The sequence below is a fragment of the Canis lupus genome, chromosome 5, assembly GCF_048164855.1.
Source record: "Canis lupus baileyi chromosome 5, mCanLup2.hap1, whole genome shotgun sequence".
Lineage (NCBI taxonomy): Eukaryota > Metazoa > Chordata > Mammalia > Carnivora > Canidae > Canis > Canis lupus.
Window position 1 is genome coordinate 79,570,638 of NC_132842.1, and position 18,444 is coordinate 79,589,081.

The 18,444-nt window shown below is 44.4% G+C and overlaps 1 protein-coding gene and 1 long non-coding RNA gene across 5 annotated transcripts in view; both read right to left on the bottom strand.

The window, feature by feature from the left end:
* OTUD3 (OTU deubiquitinase 3) overlaps positions 1–7,242 on the bottom strand; it is a 31,332-nt gene extending 24,090 nt beyond the window's left edge. For 2 of the 4 annotated variants that reach the window (XM_072828062.1, XM_072828060.1), the window contains exon 1: positions 6,978–7,242. In XM_072828062.1, the coding sequence (XP_072684163.1) occupies positions 6,978–7,198 (221 nt within the window). In that variant the 5' untranslated portion in view covers positions 7,199–7,242. The remainder of the gene's footprint in view (positions 1–6,977) is intronic. The other 2 variants (XM_072828061.1, XM_072828059.1) reach the window with 2 other exon arrangements.
* A 1,058-nt stretch (positions 7,243–8,300) lies between these two features.
* LOC140633065 (uncharacterized) lies at positions 8,301–16,407 on the bottom strand. The gene is made up of 4 exons (XR_012030704.1): positions 16,166–16,407; positions 12,067–12,140; positions 11,565–11,637; positions 8,301–9,936 (listed from the first exon to the last, which is right to left on the bottom strand). It is a non-coding gene; the product is annotated as an uncharacterized lncRNA (long non-coding RNA).
* Positions 16,408–18,444: the final 2,037 nt, after the last annotated feature.

Sequence of the window (18,444 nt, forward strand, 5' to 3'; positions counted from 1 at the left end):
ATTTCTATATACAACATTGAGGTGTCTTTTGCTAAAATTTAACAATAGCTGCCTTTTCTCACCCACAGGGGAAAAAAGCAAACTAATGGATAAGATGTTCTCAATTTTAAGCCTTTTTCTCAAACTTCTCTAAACCCTTAGTACTTGCCACAACTAATCAGTCTATTCTTGAATCTAGTTTAAGGGGTGTGATTGATTGATTGATTGATTGATTGATTTTAAGAGGTATGATTTAGAGGCACCTGGGTGGCTCAGTCGGTTGAGCATCGACAGTGGCTAAGGTCATGATCTCAGGGTTATGGGATCAAGCCCACGTTGGGCTCTGTGCTCAGCACAGAGTCTGTTTGTCCCTCTCCCCCACTCTCCCCGCTTGTGGGCACCAGTGCTCTTGCTTTCCCTCTCATAAATAAATTAAATAAATAAATATATAAAAAATTTTTTAAGGTGTGATTTAGCACAAAATTATGTATTCAGTTATCCTTACATTAAATTCATAGTATTCTACAGAAAGTAACATGCTTTCTTAGAATGTTCAGTAACATGGGCAAATGTCCTCCATATAAGCCAAAACAGGAATAAAATTAAGTATGTTGCATGAGCTTGACCGTATACGTCTGCACATCACATACATAGACACAGAAATACACACAAATGCATGCAAAGCAAAACACTACAACCATCCCTTACACAGCTCTTACAATGTGCCAGGGACTGTTCTAAACATTTTATACATATTAAATATGTTCAGTCCTCACAACTCTATGGGACAGGTACTATTATTATCCCCCTTGGTTAACTTAACCCACGGTCACAAAACCAACAGATGGTGGGCCCAGGATTCAGACCCAGGCACCAAAAGGTTAGCTGTAGTTATCCCTAGACAGTGGAATTAGGAGTAACTCTTAAGTGTATTTTAATATATTTTTCTATATTTACCAAACTTTCTGGAGCTTACTAAAAATTAGTCAAAATGAAAAATCAAGATAGACAAATTGCTTTCTTTTCTGACAGAGTTACAAGACAGTGACACAGGAAAAGTGAACACATACTACATCCTTAGTGCAGCGGGCACCCTTAGGGAGCCCAGCAGAAGCACTCATAACACCCACAAGAACATATGACCAGTGCCCAAAGGCCCTCAAGGTGAACCCAACTGTTTCCTGAGCCCACACCTTCACCCATTAAACTACAGCAGGGCTTCTTGACATCCATACTACTGACATTTGGGGATGATTCTTTGTTGTGGGGGCTGCCCTGTACACTGCAGGATGTTCAGGAGCATCCTTGGCCTCTACCCACTAGATGCCAATGGCACCTCCACCACCTCCTTCCCTATCAGTTGGGACAACCAATACTGTCTCCAGACATGGCCAAATGTCCCCTGGGGGCGACAAAATCATCTCCACTTGGGAACCACTGCACTACCAAGTTATATGTAAGGTCTTGTATTTGAGTTCACAAAAATAAGCAACTATGTAAATAGAGGAAGAGTTCTGGGTGCTCAATAATAGTTTAGTAGGAGACAATATCGTAACAGCCACCGAAAGGACTAATGGCCACCAAGGCTGCAATAATAGTAGTAAATGTGCAGAAAGGGCAGGGTGGGGGGAGGGACAGGTTTTGTCCTCTTTGAGGTCAGACCACAGCTAGAGCACTAGATGTGATTCTGGTTACCACATTTTACGAGAGATGTGTTCAAATGGGAAGTGGCTTTAAACTACATAATATGAAGAGCATGAGCAACTAGTGTTTAACCTAAAGCAGGCTCAGTGGGACATGAGAGCTACGTCCAACTATGTGTCACAGTGAAAGGGATGCTGTATTTGTACAATAAAACTAAAACTAAACTAAAACATGGGAGCTCCAGAGACACAGATTCGAGCAAATGAAAGGAAATTTTAGCTCTATGGAATGAGATTATAAACTAAGGATCTTGTAAACTTCTATCTATTGGCAATCCCCAGTAATTGTCTACATATGTGTTGTACACAACGGTAGCCAATAGCCACATGTGACTACTGAGCATGTTAAAACGTGTTTAATCAAAACTGAGGTGTGAAGAAAAAAAAAACTGAGGTGTGTTTTAAGAATAAGATACTGGATTTTGAACAGTATTTTTAAAAATGTAAAATATCTCATTAAAAATGTTTATATTGATTGTATGTCAAATGATAGTATTTTAACATATAACGGCTTACATATATATTAAAATTAGTTTCACCTGTTTCTTTTTTTTTTTTTTTTTTTAAAGATTCTACATATTTGAGAGAGAGAGAGAGAAGCAAGAGAGAGCACAAGCGGGGTGTAGAGGGAGTAGCAGGCTCCCTGCTGAGCAGGCACCTCAATGCGGGGCTCGATCCCAGGACCCTGGGATCACGACCTGAACTAAAGGTAGACATCTACCCAACTGAGCTACCCAGGCACCCCTCTTTTTCAATGTGGCTAATGGAAAAAAAATTAATTACATTAAATTACATACTGCCTCCTGTTTTATTTCTATTGGACCAGCAATGGTCTAGACCACTGATTCTCAAAGTATGATCCCTGACTACTTGAAAACTTTGAAATGAAAATTCTCAGGCCTCACCCAGGCCTACTGAGTCAGACATTCTGGGGTTAAAGCCAAGCAACTAGTTCCTCCAAACTATTCTGTTGCATTCTAAAGTTTGAGAAACACTAGCCTAGAATCTAGACTCTAACTCGGTAGCTTGCCAGTATGGCTGCACACTAGAATCACCAGTGGACGTTTTAAAGATTATCAATAACCAAGTCCCACTGCCTGAGATTCTAGTATAGCTGATCTAGGAAAGGCCAGATACTATTTTTCCCAAAGTTCCCTAAATGATTCTACTGTGCCAGCAAGGTTGAATACCACTGAGCTAGACACAAGGCTGCTGTACACAGGATGCAGGTACTAATGGATAATTACACAAGATGATGTGTGAATACCCTTCCAGCACTAAAATTCTATGATACTAAAGTCAAAATATAAATAACTTGTTTAGCATAGAGATAAATGGTTAAAATTAGTGATTCTTTAATGTTTTTAGTAATGTAATTAGCAATGTAACTTAGGGCAACATTTAGTAAGATGCAACTGGATACAGTTCAGAGAGATGCTGATATTGTACTGCGCGATCCAATTAGAGATTCTTTTCATGCTATAGCCAATCATGTTTTTAAGGACGACACCAAGGTTAGAATGTTTATTTCTTAAAAAAAAAGAATGTTTCTTTCTTGTTTTGAACCTGAATCTAATTTATGTATGGGTCCACCTCCAGTCAACATGACAAACACGAAGGTGGCCCATGACACATGACAAAAGCCCGTAAGTAGCTCTGTGATTAATCTATGCTAAATTGACTCAACTCATGTAAAGGCTACATTAGAGGATACCAGCTAATTTATCCCCAAGCGCCCAGAGGTTCCAGGATGCTACGAGTACCATACCGCCTACAATCAATATGCCTCCATAGCGAGATGCTATGTCAGGCTACTCAGTATTGTAATCAGACCAGAATGGAAAGACAAGAGTGGAGGCTGTCAACTTTTCGGCATTACCAAAACTTTATCATATTTCACCAAGAGTACACAATAAATATTAATAAAGAATCTGTTGATACTTACTAAGTAAACAATCACATACACAGGAAACACCATCCACTGCACAGTAACAAAGCCTGTCATCATCATATCCAAAAGCGCCACAGTACTAGAGGGCTGGGCCACAGCCCATCTCATGGTACCCATGGGAAGAATGTGTGAACAGAGAGAGGTGAGCTTCATGGAACCCAAAGAGAAGGAATTATCATCATTTTATCTAACATTGTCTCAAGAATAAGAACCTCAGAAGGGAGAGAGATGAACATTCTGGCCTCTGGCCTCTGCACGGTCACTGCCACTGGTCTACCCTTGTACCGATACTCCTGTCATCCTAAACAACTCGTGGCTCTCTCAAAAATAATGCACTCCTACGCCTCTACATATATTACTCCTCGGCCTGGAACGTTCTCTTGGCATATTCCTACTGGTCCTTTATGACCTAGTCTGGGTATGACTTCCTCTGAAAGGCACCTGGCACAGTGTAAGTTTCACTGAACGCTGGCTGAACGAACGAGGCCTCCTTGATCGCGTCAGGGGGTACTGGCTGCTTCCTTCTCAATAGGACTATAATCAGTCACTAATTGTTATATATACCAAACTATATTATTTACATCATCCATTTTCAAAGTGTGGCCCAGTTTTGGGGAGGGAGAGGTAGCTCTGAGACGCTTTCAGAGTATTCTTGAGCTCAAAACGAAGATGTTACCTATGTTTTGCACTTTTACTCTCTCACGAGTGTACAGTGGAAACTTTCAAAGCCCACCTGATACATAAGGGCTATCACTCTGACAGTTAATGGAATGTGTGCTCCTGTATTATCGTGTTTTTAATTTTTCTGTTTTAATTCCAAATACAGTAACTATTGGTAGCCATAACCCACATAAACAAAAGCTCTGGGCAGCCCCGGTGGCCCAGTGGTTTAGCGCCACCTTCGGCTCGGGGTGTGATCCTGGAGTCCCGGAATCGAGTCCCACATCGGGCTCCCTGCATGAAGCCTGCTTCTTCCTCTGCCTGTGTCTCTGCCTCTCTCTCTCTCTCTCTGTGTTTCTCATGAATAAATAAATAAAATCTTAAAAAAAAAAAAAAAGCTCTTTGGAGTTATCAGTAATTTTTAAGAGTACAAAGGGCCCCCAGGCCAAAACGTCTGAGCCTGCTTATACATTTGTCTCTTCCTAGGCTGTGAACTCCTTAAGTACCTTAGTCATCAATGGATTCCCAGCTCTTGTTCAACCAATGTCTGCTGAATTAACTAAAGAAGTATGTTCCTTTGGGGGTAGGGCAGAGTAGAGGCAGTACACCCAAAATGAAAGCTCCTGCAAGATTTTACAGTCCCCTGCGCTGCAATTCCTGCTCAGAAGCAACCTTCTGTTGAGTACTCCGGTTTCCTGGACACCCTGACATTGAGAATATCATATCCAGTGTAACGGACACAAGCAATCCAATCATTTGCTAGGAACAGCCCCGCTTCAACCCAAGTGTGCAGCATTCAGCTGTAAAGTATTCTGGTTTATACAGCAGTGTCTTGTGCTTATTCAGTCTGACTAGGATAAGTAAGGCCCAGAAGAGTGAATAAACTATATTTGACAGAATCAAGGTACCAGGCTAAAACTAAGACATGGCAAAGCGAGTCTCTACTTGTAGCAACTCCACTAAGAAAACCTCCCTTTCAGCAGCCTTGCTGAGGGTCTAGTTGGCCTCCACAATATTTTTTTTTTTTACCACTTATTCATACAACAAAAATGCACTGAATGTCCTCTATGTACTAGCCGCTATGCTAGGTGGTGGTGAGTGAAATGCAACCGAGCTCTAAGTAAGGCCATGTGTCTAAGCACTGAAGATCTGCAGGAAAGGTGGGAAAGATAAATTAGGGCCTTAGTTCATAAATAGTCTCAATCCATAAGCTACAACCGAATGTGAAATCCAAAAAACATGTGCTTCCCCTTTCTTCCACACTTAGTAAGTAAAGCAATTAATTCTATCTGGCCTTTGACTTCATCTTATTCCTCCCTCTGCCCTTTCTGAGCCCTCAAATGGAGGGAAGAATGACGGCAGCCAGGCTGTTAACTAACACTCTCTTCCGGAGCAACAGGCTCTGGCAACAAGAACCCCCCCTCTGACCTACCCTAACCCCTGCAATGAGCCCCTTTCCTCTTTTTCCTTCTGTCATCCATGCTCCTGGATCCATAACCTCTTCCCTTTCCCCATTTTTTTCTCCCTCCTACCCCACTTATTTTTTTTTTAATTTTTATTTATTTATGATAGTCACAGAGAGAGAGAGAGAGAGGCAGAGACACAGGCAGAGGGAGAAGCAGGCTCCATACACCGGGAGCCCGACGTGGGATTCCATCCCGGGTCTCCAGGATCGCACCCTGGGCCAAAGGCAGGCACTAAACCACTGCGCCACCCAGGGATCCCCTACCCCACTTATTTAGCTTGCATTTTCCCCCACTTCCCCACAAATAAATAAATGAATGAATGAATAAAAACTGGCCCTAGATTCCAGAATGAATGAATAAATAAATAAAACTGGATCTAGATTCCAGAATGAATAAATAAATAAAACTGGCCCTAGATTCCAGAATGAATGAATGAATAAATAAAACTGGCCCTAGATTCCAGAATGAATGAATAAATAAAACTGGCCCTAGATTCCTGAATGAATGAATGAATGAATAAGTAAATAAACAAAACTGGCCCTAGATTCCTGAATGAAAAAGTAAATAAATAAAACTGGCCCTAGATTCTAGAATGAATGAATGAATAAATAAATAAAACTGGCCCTAGATTCCTGAATGAATGAATGAATGAATGAATGAATAAATAAATAAATAAAACTGGCCCTAGATTCCTGAATGAATGAATGAATGAATAAATAAATAAATAAATAAAACTGGCTCTAGATTCCAGAGTGAATGAATGAATGCGAGCAAACTGGGCCTAGCTTGCAGTCTAAGCCCCGGCACAAGCTCGGGGAAGCCTCGGCGGGGAAACTGAGGCCCCAGCAGGCGAGCGCTGCAGGAGTTCCCTTCAGCCCGGCGAAGACCGAGTCCCCACGAGTGAGGAGCGGGGCGGCAGCCCCCAGCGGGAGCCCGAGGCGGCAGCTCGCTCTCCGAGGGGCCCGGCGTCGGCGGCCCCGGGGCTCCCCACTCGCGGCCCCGCCCCCTCCTCCGGTCCGTCTCCGCTCGACGTCACCTCTCGGGGACGCCCTCCCGGGCACGACGTAAGGAGACCCCGGCTCCAGGGCTGCGTGTCACGCGGGGCCGCGAGCGTCCCGAGCGCCCCGAGGGCCCCGAGGGGATGGGGGCGGCCCCCGCGCCCCGCCCCCCCCGCGCCGGCCGGGGGAGCGAGGGGACAGCGCGCCCGGCCCGCCTCACCCGTCCCCCGGCACCTCCCGCAGCTTCAGCCCCAGGGCCTGCAGCTGGTTGGCGAAGCTGACGCACTCCTCCTCGCAGCCGCCGCCGCCGCCGGACTCCGGCCGGTTCCGCCGCTCCTTGGCCAGGGCCCGGCGTGCCGCCCGCTCGTCGCGCTTGCGCTCGGCCTCGGCCTTCCGGCTGCCGCTGCCCGGCCGGCCCTTCGCCGCCTGCTTTCGGGACATGGCCGCGGCGAGACGCGCCGCCCGCCGCGCGCCGGACTCACGGGCCGCCGGAGCCAAGCAGCGCGGGCGACCGAGCCCGGCGACGGCGACGCGCCCACCGCGCCTGCGCGGGCGCCGGGCACCCGGGTCACGTGACGGGGCCCCGCCCCGCCCCCCCCTCCGCGCGGCTCCGGCGGCAGGCACCATAGAGAGCCCGCCTCGGAGGGCTAGAGGGGCCCCGCCTCCGTTGGCTCCGCTCTGCCCCCGGCGGCGGGTGGTGCTCTGCGCGGGGAGCGGGTGGCTGCGGAGACCGGGAAGCCCGGGAAGGTCAAAGCAGAGAAACGGAGGAGGATGGAGAAGTGACCTGAGACGCAAGAGCAGCGACAGAAACGAGGGGAGAAAGGGAGCTAAAAACCGAACTCGCTTCGGGAGCCTACAGTTGGGGTGGGCGCGCTCACATGGCCCAATCTTGTTTAATTATCCCCGTATTGGGCAGCCCCAGTGGCGCAGCGGTTTAGCGCCGCCTGCAGCCCGGGGTGTGATCCTGGAGACCCGGGATCGAGTCCCACATCAGGCTCCCTGCATGGTGCCTGCTTCTCCCTCTGCCTGTGTCTCTGCCTCTCTCTCTCTAGCTGTGTCTCTATGAATAAATAAATTAAAAAAAAAATTATCCCCGTATTAGGGGAAAACAGGATCGGAGAGGTTAAGGAATTGCAGGAAGAGCTTTGCGCAGGCTCCAAAGCCCATCCGCTTTGTTTGTTCAATCAGCCCCTCTCTCGACCCCTCTACCATCCTCATAACTCAAGGGAGAGGCTGTCCTCGTTCAAAACTTGTGGCAACTCTGGGAATCTAGATTCCACTCTAGGGTGACCCACCCAGGTTTGCAGTGAACTAAGGGTTCCCTGGGACGCAGGGCTTGCAGTCCTTGGTGACCCAGGGTCGTTGGGTCACTCTGCTTCACACCCGCCCGTTCTGGAACTTAACCCCAACTGTAACCCCCCTCTCTCCTGCAGTAATCCCTTAGCTCAAAGGCAGAATGAGACACATCAACATTTTCTCTTGTTTTTTTTTTTTTTTAAGATTTTATTTATTTATTCATGAGAGACACAGAGAGAGAGGCAGACACAGGCAAAAGGAGAAGTAGGCTCCCACCCTGATGTGGGACTTGATCCCAAGACCCCGGATCATGACCTGAGCCAAAGGCAGATGCTCAACCACTGAGCCCCCCGGGTACCCCATCGACATTTTCAAGGGTTTATTTTGAGCATGCATCATTAGAATGGAGCAGAGCCAAACCCAAGGTGGTTGGAGACGCTCCTCCAACAGGAGCTAGGGGAGAGGATTTTATAGAGAAGACAGGAACTCAAGCAAGGAAATTATTTGATTGGCTGTAGCATGAGCAGTTGACGTACTTGGGAAACCCTATTTGACTGTGCTTGGTTCTTAAGCTTCATTTTCTGGGATTTGAGTGCACTGACTCTGGCTTAGGGTTTGGTGCGCTTCTGTAGTTACAAGGCATTCTGTAGTTACGAGCCACCTCGGTCTAATGGCCTCCTCGTTCAGTTACCTTAATATCCTCTCCTCCCTCATCTCAGTCCCTCTTTCTTAACTCCTCCCCTTCCCATAGTCATGCTACTGCTTTCTCCTCCTCATGGCCCTCTAAAGCAATCTCACCATCTCTGGAAATGTTCCTAATGTTTCTGCCTTTAATAACTATCTCCTCCCTCTACCTACAAGTTCCTCTTGGGTTATGACCAAAAGCAGCATCCGAATGCTCAGTTTCAACCAGCATCTGTATTTATCTTCGATCAGTAACTCTCATCTTGGGCTCTGTGTCAGGTAACCAGCATCACCCTGAGCCAAAGAGACAGGGGGATTGTCCTCAGGAAGCCCAGGTTCTAGTGGGACCTATAGGCAAGGACACCACCATTATAATACTGCATGAGAAATGCTATAGGAAGAGGCACAGGGTGCCACGGGGGGAAAAAGTGGAGTGAAAGATGCAAAAAGGCTTCTGGGAAGAGCTGAGTGACAAGCTGAATCTGAAAGGATGAGAAGGACTTGGGCAGATTGAAAGTTCAGAGGGAGGGGACAGTGTGTCCGTTTTGCAGACTGAAGGAAGTGCCGTCTGACGGGAATAGGGGGCTTGAGCAGAAAGTGGAAGGAAAGCCCAGCTCCGGCCCAATCTCATAGGGCATATAAAGGGGCTCAGCCCAAGCCCTTAGAGCTGTGGGGGCCCATCCTGGGAACATACATGATCAGGTGTATGTCTAGAAACATGTCTTCTGCTTTGGTGAGGAGAATGGGTCTGAGGGCAGATGCCACATAGGAGGCTCCTGTAGATGTCCAAAGACAGATGATGGTGATGTGATGCTAAGTCCGGGGTGGAGGGGGAGAGAGGGAAATGGGAAAGAGAGATTAACATGCTGATACAAGTGCCTAGAAGGGAATTGGACTTGTCTTGGAATGTTGCACATGCTTCACTGAAGTTCCTGAAATTCTTCCCCTACAGATCCTTCTTTTGTTCTCAGGAAGAATGAGTGTGAATTGTTCCTGGACCTGCCTTTTCTTGCACAGACATTTTGAGGCTTTAGATGACCCCTTCTGTTATGTTTAGTAAGGGGAGGGTGCTGGGCAGTGCTGGGAGTGCAAACCCACTGGACAGCATGGCAGAGACCGAGGTTCTGGTCCGGATCTATCACCTTCAGACTCCATGATCTTGGGTTAGTTCCTCCACCTGCCAAGTTCCTGTTGTTCATCTGGAAATTAGCAATGAAAACAGCAAAGACCAAATGCAACAGTAATGACAGTAATGACAAACTTCTGTGGTGTTACTCTGTGCTAGGCACTGTTCTTATTGCTTTGCAAGTACTATCTTGTTTAATTGTTATAACAACCTAATGAAATATGTAATGTCTGGGGCACAGAGAGGTCAAGTAACTTGCCCAAAGTCACAAAGTGACAGAGCCAGGATTTGAAGCCAGGCCATTTCACTCCAGACTATATACTCTTTTTTTTTTTTTTTTTTTTTAAGTGAGCTCCACACCTACCATGGGTCTTGAACTCACGATCCTGAGATCCAGAGTCACACACTCTACCAACTAGGCCAGCCAGGCGTCCCAGGACTATATGCTCTGAACCACTGTATCAAACTACACACATAACTTTTCATAAACTGCACAAAACTCTACATAACACCTGAATTATTTCATTTTTATTTCATTTTATTTCATTTATTTCATCATTAATTCTCCCATGCATCCCATATTATTGCTGATACAGTCTTTCTACCCCTGTTGTCACATATCACCGTTGTCTGATTTTCTATTTAACTTTTTCCGTGTTAAAGCAGATCACAATGATTTAGAGCCTGGTGGGCCAGGATTTCTATCCTGGGTTCACCTCAAGTGAGTGATTTCACTTCTGAACCTCAGTTTGCTATTCTGTCAAATGTCCATGCCAACGTAGGGACAGGAGGGAGAGTTCTAAACATTAATAGAAACACAAAGCCCCAGACCCACAGGCTTAACAAAGTTGCTTGAAACCTTCCTCTGTGGTGGAAAGCCCATGGGACGAAGGCAAAGCCTGGCGTTGCAAACTTCAGAAACCAGAAGAGGAAGACTTGTCTTCGCGAAACATGGAAATGCAGAACATGTGCAAACAGTGACAGAAATACAAACGCTTGCCTTTCTTGTAAAATTCTTTTCTTCCAAAGGCCCATGACCTTTTGGGCCATGCCTAGAATTTCGAAGGAACTCATTGCTCTTCTCTCAGCAGAGACCTCTGCTAGACAATGTCACCCTTTGAGTGCAAACAAAGGCTGCTTCTGTGTTATATCGAAAGGCCAAAGGGAAGGAGGACTTGTACACTAAGCAGTTGCTCTTCCAACTTCATCAGATCTAGTTCAAAGACTCAGGAAACCTCACTGAGTGCCATGTAGTACAGGAGACCCCCTTCTCTGAGGGGGGACACATTCAAAGATCCCCAGCAAATGCCTGAAACAGTAGATAGTGCCAAACCCTAAATATACTATGTTGTCCCTATACGTACATACTTAGGGTAAAGTTTAATTTTCAGATTAGGCAAGAAAGAGATTAGCACTTTCTGTGCCTAATTTGTAAATTAAACTTTACCCTAAGTATATATAGTATAAAATAGTATATATATGTATATAGTACAGCGTGTAAATATAATGTATAATACAATAGAACAATGATGACAAGATACTATAATAAAAGCTATGTGAATGTAGTTTGTCTCTCTCAGGCTATCTTGTCCTCGTCCTTCTTCTTGTGATGACCTGAGATGATAAGATGCCCTGTGATGAGATGTAGTGAGGTGCAGGCGAATGACCAGGCATAGCACGTAGCCTTAGGCTACTACCTACCTTCTGACAATCCATTAACATCATCAGGAGGATCAAGAGGATCCAGACTGGGGTTGATCACAGGTAACTGAAACTGTGAAAAATTAGTCCCCCCCCCCAAAAAAAAATGATTAGATTTTTAGTGAAGAAATGCAGCTTTAGGACTTACTTGCCAGAATGTACCATAAAGGGTGTGGGAAAATAAGGAATCTCACACGGGGCACTAGTCTGGCAGCTTTGGAGTCCGGCCACTGCAATGGGGCAGGCTCTGGTAACATTTTAAATACCTGATGGCCCAGAGATACCACATCTCACCACCCATTCTAAAACAAATCTTGCACACATGCCCCTAGAGGTATACCCAGGGATGTTTAAGGCATCATGGTAGGTAAAAAGCCAATAATTAGAAACAATATAACTATTCACAGGAAAATTTCTTCTTAAATTATAAGGCAGCCATTGAATACTTTGAAACAGTTTAAGAGGATGAGGTGGAGGGAAATGAGGTTGGTCTAGAACTCACATAAACAGCTCTCCTGAACATGTGGTCTAATGGAAAACCATGCGGCCGAGCAAGGCATTCCAAGTAACCTTTACCTAAAACACAAAAGCAACATAAAACAAAACAGAACTACGTTTTCTGCAGGTATATATATGGGCTTAAACTTGTAAGAAATGGTCTGGAAAGATAAATACCAAATTGATAAGAAATAAGGAGGGAGGGAAGAGTGAAAGAGACCTTTTCATTATATATAATAATGAATATATATACTACAATATATTATATATATTATATATTATATATATTATATATTATATATATTATATATTACATGTTATATATATTATCTTTATATATATAAAGACTCAGGAAACCTAATATATATTATATATATTATCTTTATATATAATATATATAGATAAAGACTCAGGAAACCTAATATATATATTAGGACAGTGTGTGTAGGATGCATATAATTACATTAATTAAATTATTCTTACTGGACTAACAAAATCTATTCTTTCCTTCAAAATGCAGCCCTATAGAATTCTTTTGGGGATCTGCTTTATTAGCTGGCATGAATTTGTAATAAGCATATTGCTTTTCCCAAGAAGTATTTCCTGTCTTTAGAGTTCTTGGCATCTTGCTGTCTTGTCTCTGTCACCAAATCACCCTCAGATCCATCTTCTTTTATTGTCTATTTGCTCTTCCAGTGATGACAGGGCTTTTAAGCTAAATGAGGTATCAACTCAACCATGTCCAAGCTGTCACCGGTTATGTAGGACTGGAATTTGAATTAATGATATGTCACTCTATTGGATGGACATAGAGGACCTACATAGACATCAAATACTCAGGACAAAGAGCGTCAGCCCACCCTGCCACCCAGAACCACTGAGCAAGTGAACTGGGTCAGGATAGGAGCTGTGATTGGCTGAGGACGACTGATGCCAGCTGATTGACTAGCAGAGCCTCCGAGAAGGACAAAGCAGGGTGGGGAGTCTCTGGTACCAAAGGCAGGTCTTTAACTTCATCCCCTGTACAGACCCATGTGAAAATGCAACACAGTTTGTTTCCATCCTGTGGCAGTCCTGTAATAGGCCAGCGGGAAGAATGTTATTCAACAAAAGTCTTTCTTTTCTCTCGGTCATTCTTTGTTTCTGCATCTTTTATTTTATGCTGTTGTCCTTCTGTGTGTGAGTGTGTGTGTGTGTGTGTGTGTGTGTGTGTGTTTGCATGAGCATAGGTACACGCACACAGGGGGAGCTTTGTCACTCCTCTGTCTTTTTTTCTGTTCTTGGCTCCTGCCCTCAGGGGGGAGTTAGTCCCACTGCCCACCTCTGTGTGTCCTGCTTCCCCACCTGTACTTTATCATCTTTCTCCGGATTTCTGGCCCCCTTGTCTCACTCACTTAGCATATGGTGGACCAAAAGGAAAAGAGTCTGGGAGTGGTCAGATTGTTACAAATCCAAATTCCATTTTGGCTGCTTAAACCCCTGTGGCCAGGAGTATTTTCCATAATCTTTCCAAGCTCCAATGTCCTCATCTGGAAAATGAGAGCAGTCGGGGCTTCCTCGCGGTGTGGTTGTGAGACATTGAGATCATGACCCTAATGGGCTAGTACCTAGTTCAGCAAATACCGGTTTCCTTCCCCCTCTCTCCCTTACTTCTCTTTTGTCCCACCTTACCCAAGCCCAATCTCTCCACTTTCCCTGAGATGACTCTATACTACATACTATAATAGACGGAAACATCTATTCTAAATTATTTATATATGCGAAAGGAGTAGTTAATATCATCCATCACTCCTTTTTTCTAGGAACTAGATAAAACCTTCACTGCCCTCATGGGGAATGAAAGACATTGGTTTTTGTTTTCGTGTGATCCTTGCTTGACTTCTCTGTTTGATCAATGGCCCTTGTTGGGGTGGAAGAAAGTCCTGGAGAATGGGAATAGGGGCTTCTGTCCCTGGGCTAGATTTTAGATTGCTTGTACTCTCAATGACTTGGCTGGTCCTTGAGCGGCAAGATTGATCTTTATGGCTCCATAATGATTTCTTTGTTTGGTGTCTCTGTGCCAGAGATCTAATTGCTCAGAGAGTCTGAGTTACACAGAGTTACCCTGTGTCAACTACCTACACCATTAGCACCTGTGCCAGGACCCTGCCCTGTGGCCACATTAACCCTGCAGGCGAAGGGAAGAGGAGCCCTGTGCTGGAGGGCACACAAGGGGGCAGCAGAAAGACACCTTTCTCTCTCTCCTCTTAAACCATACACGCGGAAATGTTTTGGATATGAAAAATACAGCGTTTTTCATGGGAGAAAATTTTGACATCAAAGAATAACAAAGAAAAAAATCATCCATAATCCCACTCTCAGAAGTAGTAATTATAGCCGTGTTTACGCGTATTGGCTTGAACCATATGAGATTGCTGATAACTGACCATTATTAACCTACAAAAGTGATCATGTGGTTTAACCTAATATTTCCTCCCATCTTTTCTGTATGACAAACATAAATGCCCTTTTTAAAAATATATTTTATTTTATACTTATTTAACAGAGAGGGAGAGCCAAAGAGTGCAAGCAGGGGGAACAACAGAGGCAGAGGGAGAAGCAGGCTCCTTGCTGAGCAGAGAGCCCAATGTGAGGCTCAATCCCAGGACCCTGGGACCATGACCTGAGCTGAAGGTGGGCACCTAACTAACTGAGCCACCCAGGCGCCCCCATAAATGCACTTTTGAATACAAATTCAAGATGGGAGTATAGGCACATATGTGTGTACATCTTTAAAGCCTCTTTTAAAATGAAATATTAATGATAACAAACATGTGTACGCTAGTATGCCTAACATTCTCCCGTGAGAAATGAAATATCATGTGTACAACCAAAGCCCCATGTACATCTCTCCCCAGTGGTCACCCCCTCCCTATCTCCTTGAGGTAGCCATTCTTATAGGTTTGGTGTTTATCATACATAGATTTGTATCACACAGTATGCAGGCTTGTTTAGCATTTTTAACTTTATATGATTGATACCAAAGTGGATATATGTGACTTGTGTATCTTATTAAAATGTATATTTTTGAAAATTTGTCCATATTGATACAGCTTATTTTCAATTTTTTGCTATTAAATATTCAGATTCACTATCTGCCTCTCTCCACTACCCTGGGTGTCTCTGAGATAGGACTCTCCTCGCTATATGTAGCTTGAGAGGCTGCACAAATGGGTGTTGGATAAATGGATAAATATAGGAATTAAAAGAGTAAGAAGCACTGTGCTAGAAAAACCCAGACTCCTTTGTTGGGAACCCAAGGCAGAGCACCCTGATGACAAGAAGGTTCTCATATCTGGAGAGGCAGATGTCAAAGCTGAACAGAACACTTCATTAGGATGTCAGATACAGGGTGCTAGGGCATCCTGTTCAGAACTGCAGGGGAGAGGCAGAGCATCAAGAAAATCTTCCAGAGGGTCCTGAGCCCACTCCTGAAAGAGAACTAGGCCCCTTCCACCATCACAACCAAAGGCCCACATTCCCAGATAAATATGCTTGGGATCGACATATTCTTGGGATTCTCTGGTTATATTTATCTCCAAGTTTTTTCAGACAGTTATAATTTATGAGTGGTAGAAAATGACACTGCCGGAGCCTGTGCCGGAACACAGGCAACCAAAACCAAAACCGAAACAAAAAAAAATTTTTTTTTGATAGTTAAAATCTTCCTGACCCCAATCAGCTTAAAATTTCCCTGTAAATGGAATGATGAAACAGAATAGCCATAAACCACAATGACAATGAGGCATCGTGGCAACAGTTTAGGCGCTCTGGAAGCAGAGCTGTGTTAGAATCCTGCCTCTTCTACTCCCTGAACACATGACCCTGGGCTGGAGAGCTAACCTCACCCCATTTCTGTCTCTTTATCTGCAAAACAAGACACACCACCTTACAAGTTGATGGGTATAAACTACCTGGTGGACTGTCTGATGCACATTCTGTAAATGGGAGTGACTTTAATTAGCAAGCTGGGTTGGGAAGGAGCTACCATTGACTATTGAAGCTGGACATGGTTGTTGAACTCCTCATTCTTATAAAATCTTTATGAAATCTCAGAATCTCACCGTGACTGCTGTTGCAAGCTGCTGCTCCTGCATTGCAGCTGGGACTAAATATCCTCAGCCCTCCTCAAGAGATGCCTGTCCTTTGAAGAAGGTACTGCTCTGGCCTCCCAGGAAGCTGCCTTCGGTTCTGGATCCACTCCTCTTCTTCGAGAAGATGGAAAGAATAAAAATGTATATATCAGCAAAGTTCAGGAGAGACCCAGACCTAGAGATAAGATCTCTGAAGTAAAATGGACTGTTCCCAAGCCCGTAAGCGTCAAATCTGCAGCTGCAAAAGGGCGACTCAGAAGTATCCTGAAAGGAGGAGACACCTGCTGGTTCCCCCACACCTACTACTCCCCAGACAAACAACTCCTTTTTTTTTCAGTTAAAGGAAAAGAAACTGAGGTCAGATTGGCCCCCTTGAAGTAGATCTATTCAAAGAAGCAAGTGTCTAATTTCTATATTTTGTATTTAGCTCATCATAACATCTTACACACACATATACACACTTTATTTTAATTAGCCTTTATTTTATTTTGCACAGCTAGAGCCACTGGGATTTCCTCACCTTGCTGCCATTTTAAATTATGCCTTAAAAATGTACCACCATTTGACTTGATGCCTAACCTCAAAAAAAATCATTGCAACATTTATCCTGGGAAAAGTAGTAAACTTATTTCAGGGAGCTGATATGCTAACTGGGGAGATAGTCAATCCACCAAGAAACAAATGTATGTCTGCTTTCAGATGGTGACAGCACTATGACAAAATCGCAGAGGTTGTTAAGGCATATGAAACAGAATCTTGGGGTTCAGGGTGGCTGGATGGCAAGGGGAGCAGGGAAGTCCCCTCTGAGAAGATAGCATTTGAGCTTTGACTTTGGATAACTGTGAAAGTACTCATTTTTAAGTGCTTATTTAGCTTTTTTCAAAAGCTTTGTTCCTAAAAATAAAATTTCAGGGACATGTCTGACACCAACTTTCTGTTTTTTTTTTTTTTTTTTTTAAGGTTGTATTTATTTATTTGCAAGAGAAAGAAAGCACGTGAGCAGGGACAGGGGCAGAGGAAGAGAGAGAAGCAGACTCCCCGCTGAGCAAGGAGCCCAGACCCAGGGTTCGACTCCTGGACCCTGAGATCAGGACCTGAGCCTAAGGCAGACACTTAACCAACTGACCTACCCAAGCACCCCTGACATCATCTTTTTCTTGACAGCAGGCACTAGGCCTCCTTCATCACTGTGAGCTAGCAGGATGATGTGGCAAGCACACGGGATTTGCAACTTGCACTAACTGGGTTCAAATCCTACCTCCACTACTTCCTAGCTACAGATCCGGGAAAAGTTTCCTAAGCATGGGCACCTCAGTGTCCCCATCCAAAAATGAGGATGATGATGACAGTGATGATGATTAATAATAATAACAATAACAATCATAAGACTTGTACAAAAGAGATGACTAGCCACCCACCAAAAATCCTTGATTCCTCTTCCAGAGCATGAAGTTGTTTCTTATTAGAAACAGCTGCCCAACCATGGAATGCATTTCCCAGCCCCTCTTGCACCCAGATCCAGCCAAAAACAAATTTTTGCCATTGAGATGTGAACAGAAATGATGTGTGTCACTTCCAGGCCTGGGTCCCTGAGTCACCTTAAGGAGGAAAACCACCCATTGCCCAGGAACATTCTCATGGGACTAAGTCAGGGGAAAACAAGCTTTGATTGTGTGCAATGTCTGAAGTTGGAGGGTATATTCATGATGGCATCTTTCACTATGCACTTGCTACTGCAGCCTTACAGTGTTGTGAGAAGTGAATGAGTGTGTCATGCTAAACATAAGTGTGGTCACTGGCTAAACATAACTGAGGACAGGGCTTTGAGTCCTATCGAATGGGCTTCATGAGATGTTGATCCCTTGCCCCTTCTCACCCTTCCAGAAGGGGCTGGTTTTTTACTGTCCTGGATATTTATTTCTGGGAAGAGCAGTAGCTATAGGAAGAGGGATATTAGGCTCCTTGGACTTAGCAGATCTGTATTGTCCAAAAATATATTTTTTAATTGCTGAGAATACAGAAGAAAAAAGTCTTTTGCTCAGCAATGTAATCTATCTCCTCCTTGAGCTCAGACTTTGCACAGTGGAGCTTGAAAATCAAGAGCTTTACCCAGAATATAAAACATTTTTTTTTCTTTTTTACTTCCTCTTCCTCCAAGACAATTCTTCTGTGATGGGGTCTCTGCAAGGCTTTGAGCTCTCAAGCATCTAACTAGGAAGAAAAAAACTGTATGCCTCACTTTTTAATCC